Source organism: Chanos chanos, chromosome 3 (genome assembly GCF_902362185.1).
Source record: "Chanos chanos chromosome 3, fChaCha1.1, whole genome shotgun sequence".
NCBI classification, from domain to species: Eukaryota; Metazoa; Chordata; class Actinopteri; order Gonorynchiformes; family Chanidae; genus Chanos; species Chanos chanos.
Genome location: NC_044497.1, coordinates 53,861,708 through 53,870,162, shown reverse-complemented (window position 1 = coordinate 53,870,162; position 8,455 = coordinate 53,861,708). Strand labels below are relative to the sequence as shown.

The 8,455-nt window shown below is 43.5% G+C and overlaps 1 protein-coding gene across 1 annotated transcript; it reads left to right on the top strand.

Annotated features, from left to right (window-relative positions):
• Nucleotides 1-1,750: 1,750 nt before the first annotated feature.
• cnnm3 (cyclin and CBS domain divalent metal cation transport mediator 3) lies at nt 1,751-7,511 on the top strand. The gene is made up of 9 exons (XM_030768065.1): nt 1,751-1,755; nt 2,062-3,446; nt 3,610-3,753; nt 3,930-4,088; nt 4,253-4,422; nt 4,639-4,735; nt 5,101-5,231; nt 5,646-5,772; nt 7,380-7,511. Exons 1-9 carry the CDS (start codon nt 1,751-1,753, stop codon nt 7,427-7,429), a joined length of 2,268 nt encoding a protein of 755 aa, XP_030623925.1. The 3' UTR covers nt 7,430-7,511.
• Nucleotides 7,512-8,455: the final 944 nt, after the last annotated feature.

The window sequence follows — 8,455 nt, the reverse complement described above, 5'->3', positions numbered from 1 at the left end:
TTAAGTCGTAGTTACCTTTTCATTTTTCTGTCGAGCCCCCCCCCCCCCCCCCCCCCCTCCCCGGTTTGATGATTAGTGTGTAGTGAAGGTTTAAAATGAATGAATGTGTGCTCATGGGCAATACACCCACGTTCCACTGTGCATGACTCACGTGTTCATGTCTTCAGATTATCTTTCATATGTTCGTTTGGGTTGATGTGGGATAACACAGAGGGTCCGACATGATGTAGGGAGTCCTTGGACCACTTTGTTTTGGGAGCACCATATTATGTGTTGATACAATCTTCCAGCTACATTCTGCATTTTTACCATAGCATTAATGAGAATTTAGTCTGGCCAACAAAGCTTTGTCAGCTCAAGTGATAAAAAATGGAGCGGTTTAATAGTAATTTAAGAAAAAAAAACAAAAAACAAAGATAATGTGGTTTTTCTGTCCCCTGCAAAAATCATGAAAATGTGTTGTTTAGCGGTGGTTTTTTGTTTGTTTGTTTATTTGTTTGTTTTGTATTGAAATGGTACGGTGTTATTTGTTAGTTGTATGTCTCGTTTGAATTTGCAGAGAGTTTGATTTGGAGTGGTGGCTCTTTTACCATGAGAAAACACTGTGTTTCACTGATTTGGAACAGCAAGAACTTTTGTTTTTTATTTGTTTTGTTTTGGGGTTTTTTTTTTTTTCTTTTTTCGCTAGGAGGAGATTACAAAGAGCAAATGTACTGTACCTCCATTTCTCTTTGGTTGTTCTATTTAAAGCAATATGTACATACTGTTTTATAATAATAACTGTTGAATGAGTTATGAGGACAGATGACAATAAACCTGAGAGATATATTTCTCTATATAAACCCTTGTTTTGTTTGCTTAATTTACTCCTATTACACATGTGGAGTATTCATCAGAGATTTCCCAAACATCACCTAAAGAATGCAAGGGTCCATTCAATACAGTTTTATTTATATAACACATTCTTACAATAGCCATTTTCACTGAGTAACTTTGTGCAGTGATGGCTCAAGACCCTCCACTAAGCAAGCTTAAGGTGCCAGTAGCAAGGATAAACTCTCCTGTTTATGAAAGAGAGGAGTTAAAAAGAAGAAAGAAAGGAAACTAGAGGGGACCTAAGGCTGGAAAAGCAGGTCTTATCTACCTCTGAATGGCAGTGGCTTGTTTAAGAACAGGCTAAAAGTCTACATGATAGTCTACATTAGGGGTTAAGAGGACAGAGGGGAAAAAATGGTGAAATTAGATGTAAATGGAAATAAGATACAGGATAATTTTGTGTAAGTGCAAAGACAGTAAGGGAGAATGGTATTTCAGGAGGAATTCAAACTGAATCGAACAGAGTTGTCACAGACTGCATCGGTTAACTGTCCTCATGCAGTAGTACCCATACTGATACACACAGCCACGGTGTGTGTGTGTGTCTTTGTAAAAAAAAATACCTGAGTGCACTCGCTGTTACTGTTCGAGTTTACTGATTTACACATTCGTAAAAGTTATCTGTCTTTTGATTACTGACCAGGTTCGTGTGCCTCATGTGGTCCATGCAAATATTTAAACTTGATTTGTACGACTGTGTCCTACAATAAAAGAAGTTTGGTCTGTGAAGTTCATGTATGATGTTGACGCTTTTTCTTTGAAAAGTGATGACTGTCTGAGCTGTAGATCAAAAATTTCAACAACAATGGAAGTGTTACTCGACAAACATTTCCGTTTACTCTATCACGGCTCATGTCCATTATTTACAAGCGAAATGAGGTTATGGCTGTTGAAGTGTTAGTGGGCGTGACATTGTGTTTTTCCTCCTATTGGTTACTTAAAATTTACCAAATCTCATTGGCCAATGACTGAGCGTGCCTAGTTCCGGCGAAGGAGAAAGTGTTGTCATCACGCCTCGGATTTATGTGGATGAAACCATGTTATGTTTTCGTCCTGCGGTCTTCCGATTTGTAGATTTCAATGGCGAAAGAATTGAGACTGCTCTTCTGTGTTCTTTGTGTGAATAGCATTTGTAAAGTGGGAGGGTAACTGTAACGCGGGATAGGTGTCACATGATCCTCACAGAGTCGAGCTGCCCAATTCCAATATGGTGGTCGGCTGGGCAGACTTACGTTTCTTGTTGTTGATATTGTTCCTCTGCGGGTTCAGGTTCGCCGCCTGCAGCCAACAAGCCCCGCAGGTCTTGGGGTTGCGACTGGAGGACACCAAAGATCAAGTGTTTATGCGCGGGCGAATTATCTCGGCGCCGTACGGATCTAGTTTTAAGGTTCGATTATTTGGTTTCTACCTACTTAATGGGACTTGGCCGTGGGTCGCATTCGCCCAAGCAACTGAGGGGGAGGCAGGTGCTGTTGGGGAGGCGGCAGATCCTTGTGGGCAGGAGAGTAGACGTAAGTCGGCTGCTTTTCAAGTTTATGGGGAGTTTGGAGCGGACGAGGAGAATAGTGGTGTCATAGAGGTCCAGGCGGTACCATCCGATCAAGAGAAGGACATCGATTCGGTAATCCATCACTTTTGTGTACTGAAAGACCAGAAATGGGTGTCGCTGGGTCTAGATAGATTACATGTTGTGAATTTGCCGCCTGATTATATTCCGTCGTGGGGTTTGGCAATAACAATTATTATTTTGATCATTGTTTGTGCGGCTATAAGATGCCTGGATATCAGCCTTTTGTGGCTTGATCCTTTGGAGTTGTATGTACTGCACAGCTGTGGCTCCGAGGACGAGAAACGAACTGCTAAACGCCTAGAGCCAATCAGGAGGAGAGGAAACTTTCTGATTTGTTCATTGTTGTTTATTTGTGCTTTAGGGCACTCAGTACTTGGAGTGTTGTTTTACCGAGCTTTGGGATCTATCCTACCAGCCGTGTTCACAAGCGCTTTCCTAATCTTCCTCATAGCTGAGTTGATACCGCACATAATATGCTCGGCTTATGGATTCCAACTTGCCCCGGGTATGACATGGCTGGCTCAGGTGTGTATGATCTTGACGTGTCCACTGTCCTGTCCTCTCGGTTTGGTTCTTGACTTGGCTTTACGCCGCGATGTGAGCACTTGCGGGATACGAGAGAAGGCAATGGAGATGGTACGTAGTAACATTAACGATCCGTACAATGAGTTTGTCAAGGAGGAATTCAGCAGGGGTGCTCTCAGAACCAAAACCGTAGAAGACATCTTAACCCCACTCAAAGACTGTTTCATGCTTCCTTCAACCGCCGTACTGGATTTCAGTACCATGTCGGAGATCATGCAGAGCGGTTACACACGAGTTCCAGTGTACGAGGAAGAGCGCTCCAATATAATCGAGATTCTCTACGTTAAAGATCTCGCATTAGTTGACCCAGACGACTACACACCGATGACCACCATCACTAAATTCTACAATCACCCGCTACACTTCGTCTTCAACGACACGAAGCTGGACGCCATGCTAGAGGAATTCAAAAAAGGTATCCGCGTCATTCTCAATCTGCCACACTAAACGTATTTCTATCAAGTTACCTCTGCCCTTCAAAGAGTAACTTTACACCACAGATGCTATGGCCTAGGCCTTCAGCCTGTGCAAAAATATGGAGAGTTGTGGCATTTTTTTCATGCGTTTTCTTTAAACAGGTAATTCCCATATGGCCATCGTACAGAGGGTGAATAATGAAGGAGAGGGAGACCCGTTCTACGAGGTGCTGGGACTGGTCACGCTAGAGGACGTTATCGAAGAGATCATCAAGTCGGAGATCCTGGACGAAAATGATGGTTACCGTGAGTAGGAGGCTGTTTTGCGTTTCCGCATTGCTAATCCCTTGTGAAGTCACTTAAGCGTCGCTTTATTATGGTGTTTTGTGGCCTCTAGCGCAGTCTAATTACCATTGAAGATTATGTTGTAACACCGTATAATTTTTTTCATCGGTGGCTTTTGCTGCGTTTCCCTTTTGTAGTTGATATGAAAGTGAAGCGACCCCTTCCCCCGTTGGAGATCCCTCTGGAGCCTCGGACAACGCATGAGGAGTTCTCTCTCTTTAAGCTGCCCGAGGGGGAACCTAAGATCCGTACTTCACCTCAGTTACTCTTAGCCACCCACCGTTTCCTCTCCAGAGGTATGCCATAATTCACAGATGGGGCCTATTACTAGGGTGACTTAGTTCTGGCCACATGCATTGGGGTTTTGTTTTCTGTTTTTTTCCCCCGACATTTCTTGTGAGGTTGTTTTTTTTTGTTTTTTTTTTTTTCTTTTTTGGTCACTGTTCACTCTCCATCACAGAGGTGGAGCATTTCAGCCCCCAGCGTGTGTCGGAGAAAGTCTTATTCCACCTCCTACGGCACCCCAGCGTCAACCAGGAGATTAAATTCGACCCTGGAAACCGTCTGAGCCCGGATCACTACCTCTACACTCGGAACCACCCGGTGGACTATTTCATTCTGCTGCTGCAGGTAGGGCGAGCTGTCTCCGCTATGACAGGGAAATAAAAAAAAGTCTTCTCACTTTCCCCCTCACCGAGTTGGACAATGTGTACTTAAATTCTGTGTGTTGTGTTCCGTCTGACTTCGTCAATGATAAATGGCACTGCACGTTAACATTCAAACCTCTGTCGGGTAACGTGAACTGTGAGACCTGTAGGTTGCGAGCGTTCGTTCGTGTTCACGCAGGGTCGTGTGGAGGTGGAGATCGGGAAAGAGGGGTTAAAGTTTGAGAACGGGGCCTTCACCTACTACGGTGTATCTGCACTGACGGCGCCATCCTCAGGTGTGCTACGAAATAGTTTTTTTTTTTTCTTCTTCTTCTTTTTTTTTAATGTATGAATAAAAACATGTAACAGGAGTTAAGTAAATAAATCCCTTTTAAACCTTAGAGGCATAGAATATTTTGAATTACCGTTGGTCAGCAGCCTTTTCAGAAGCTCAGCAGGGAAATCTGTTTCAGTCCTGTTTCAGTTTATGTTTGGTTAAAACATATACTATTTGAATACACTACCAATGTGCATTTGACAGTGGTCATTTTCTGGTGCCTGCAACAAGCAAGCAAGCAAACAAACAAACAAACACATAAGCAAACAAACACACAAAAAAACCCCAAAAAACAACCCAGAATCTTTCTGTGTGTTTGACCAGTGCACCAGTCCCCAGTGTCAACGCAGCGGCGTTCCCCGAGAGATCCCTTCGAACTCGGGGACGCCACCAGTCCGTCCAGTTACTGTCCCGACTACACGGTCCGAGCCCTCACCGATCTACAGCTCATCAGGGTAACTCTGTCCACACAAACATGGACTTCACAGATGACATACATATCATACATACTCACTTTATGCTAGTGATTTGTTTTTCTTTCTATTCAGTTTCAGATGTTTTACCTCAAAGTTTTTTGTTTTTCTTTTTTAATGCGACTGCCATGGCCGACACACCCTGATACATGTTAGTGGCAGTTACATTGTTTTAAATGGCTTATGCTCTTATCCGGAGCGGTTTTTACGGTTATGGAATTGTCTAGAGCGTCATTGGGGCGTCATGCCTCGCCCCCGGGGTCGCGTTGGCAATGAACGGTCAGGTTTGGGTTTCAAACCGTACAGCCATATGGTCATTCGCTGGGACAATATGAACGTTCTGAGTGGATGTTAGCTGCGAGGTCGCCGTTAACGTCGCCGTCTTCTGTCTCTCAGGTGACGCGTCTACAGTACCTCAACGCTCTGATGGCATCCCGCGTGGCACAAAGCCCCGACCCCCCCGAGATCAAGATCCTGCCCAACAGCCAAACCAAGCTCCTAAACGAGCGAAACACGACCCAAGGTACGCAGGACGCCCCTCGCACAGCTCTGGGGCAGGGCAGTGGCCCGTGTGAGGGCGAGAGAACTGTTTGAGCCAAAAAAAACAAACAAAAAATTCCTCTGCCTTTTTCAGTTAATTTGTATTCTTTTATACTTATTACACGACTTTTGTTATTTATAAACCGTAGTGTCTGAAAAAAAATGTTATTCATTGACATGTGAAACAGAATATGATGGAAAAAATTATGAATTTTTTGTCTTTTTTTTTTTCTTTCTTCTTTTTTTTTCCACTCTCTCTATGCAACAGAACTAAGATCTCTCTCTTTCTTTTCTTCCTCCTTTCTCTTTTCTCTTTTCCCTCCCTCCCTCCCTTTTCTCCACCATGGCGACCGTAGAGTTTCCACCACACTTTTCGTTCTTTGACACAATTGAAAACCTCTGTTAATGTGCTTTGCATGAGGTAAATGACCATGCACTTCCATGCATGACCTGTTCAATGTGAGGCATTCTATCTTTCTTCCCTTCTTCCTTCTTTTTTTTTTTTTAATTCTGTCCTCGACTCATTTTCGGACCCACATTATAAGACTTAACAGGTTTAACTGATCCAGCCATGTCATTTTGCTGGTAACATGACATGAGGAATAAGGCCAGTATTTCCAATTGCTGAATTTTCAGCCATTTATTAAGACATCAATTGAGCAAAGTACTGTTTGCCCCGACCCCCCCCCCCCCCAACACACACACCCCCTGACTGTCTTCATTGTTCTAGAATTTTCCGTAGTCATTTGTCCCCATGTTAAATTATGCCTATTTGCATCCTTGTCAGTAATCTGTCATTCAGGATATGCCTAGTAAGGTAAGCTTAAAGAACTTCTCCTGTGTTCTGTGAATGAGTGATTATTTTTATCGGGGGGGGGGGTGTTTTGAGTGCATTTGAACATCAGCACGCTCACATGAGCTGGTCTCGTCCAACGGTTTCACGTGCGTTGGCACCGTTTGACACCATTGACACACATGCATTTCACAGTTTGATGTCATTCAGTACGCCAAATGGATCTAACCCCATTTTTCATGATCAGACTATGATACTGAAAATGATCCATAATTTCTGCAGTATGCATGTTCTGCATTCTCTACTGTTGGGTGATGTTTACAAACGGTTACGGATGTTGCTCGAGTTAAAATCACCGTTTATAAAATTACAAAAAGGCAGCATCTTTATGTCTGATACTGCTACCTATATTTCGAAGCTTGTATTGTCTATACATCTTAACTCCTGTCTCTTGCAGTGTTGTACATAAACAAGACTCGATTGTTATTGCCTGTCTGTTTTGTGAACTGCACAGAAATATTTGGCATTAGGTCATTGTACAGTACGAGTAGCGTACGCAGCGATAAGTTTAAAAATGAGTAATACGTCTATAAACTGCACGTTCTGTCTGTGTGAGTGTCGTTAAGCTGCATCGTTAAGGCGAGCTGAACGTCAGCTCATAGCTGTACGCTTCACGCCGGGCTCGGATCCTGATTCCGTGCGTGGCAGGTACGGGGGGGGGGGGGGGGGGGCGTGAGCAGACATGTTGGCCTCTCTGGATCGTAACCTCGCTCTCGTGTTTTCGCTTTGATTGACAGGTCCAAGCAGGAGTCAGCAGAGCAGCTCTGCGGAGGAAACTCACGGATAGACGCGCCCCTTTTTTGACTCTTCTTCCAACGTCTTTCTTCAGCGGTCATTAAGGGGGTTTTATTCTTACTATCTTAAAGACTAATTAAGTTTGGGGGGACATTTTTGTTTTGGTTTGGGTTTTTTTTTTTTTTTTGTAAAGAAATGAATCATGTCATTCTGGAATGCATCAGTTGAGCCAGCTGAGTGCCTGTGGAGGACCTGATGGTGAAATTTGGCTGGTGTTTGACACACACACACACACGACGACTGCGGGTGACACTGGATTTGCTGGCGTTCTTAACCACTCCCTTACTCAGCTGTTATTTCTCTTCAGCGTTTGTGCTGAGGTGAGCGATTTACTTCAGGATTCGTTTGTGTGTGGCAGAGAGAGAGAGAGAGAGAGTGTATCTGAGGTGAATGGTGGTGTGTGTGTGTGTGTGTTAAAGCTTCACTTTGCCCTGCTGTCTCTCAGAGGCGGTATAAAAAGCCTCCAGTGTTTGCGCGTGAATGTTGCCAGGTTGAGCCACGGCGTGCCAGCAGACCGCAGCAGCAGCAGGAACTGCGCCTCGTTCAGAAATCCAGGTTCATTCCAGTCAGACTGAGGGGGCTCTCTGGTGACTCTTTTAGTAAAAGACTCAGCGTCAAATGGATTCTCATTGCTCCGTGAGCCCCGTTTTACTGTATGTGCCAAAGCTTGCTTTGTTTCATTATAGTTTTTTTTATTGCATTATATATATATATATATATAGATATATAGATATAGATATAGACATAAATATGTATAGACAGAGTCTGTTCGATGCATTCAAAATACTGTGGCTGTAAATTTTTCCCTCTTAATTAAATACTTAGCCTAAATCAAGGCTCCATCTAGTGGCACTTTAAAGTATTACCGGGGGAAAAATTATTACCAGTGAGTGATTTTCATCATCCCTGTGTGGACACATGCATATGTGCACAATCCGTCCACATGTAATCCGATAAAAAAAAAACACAAACAAACAAACAAAGGAGACCGTAAAGAAAAATTGCACACTAAAGTAAC

Coding starts and splice junctions, on each gene's coding strand:
- cnnm3 (XM_030768065.1), top strand. Junction 4,089..4,252: donor CCACCGTTTCCTCTCCAGAG/GTATGCCATAAT, acceptor TCTCCATCACAG/AGGTGGAGCATTTCAGCCCC. Junction 5,232..5,645: donor CCGATCTACAGCTCATCAGG/GTAACTCTGTCC, acceptor TCTGTCTCTCAG/GTGACGCGTCTACAGTACCT.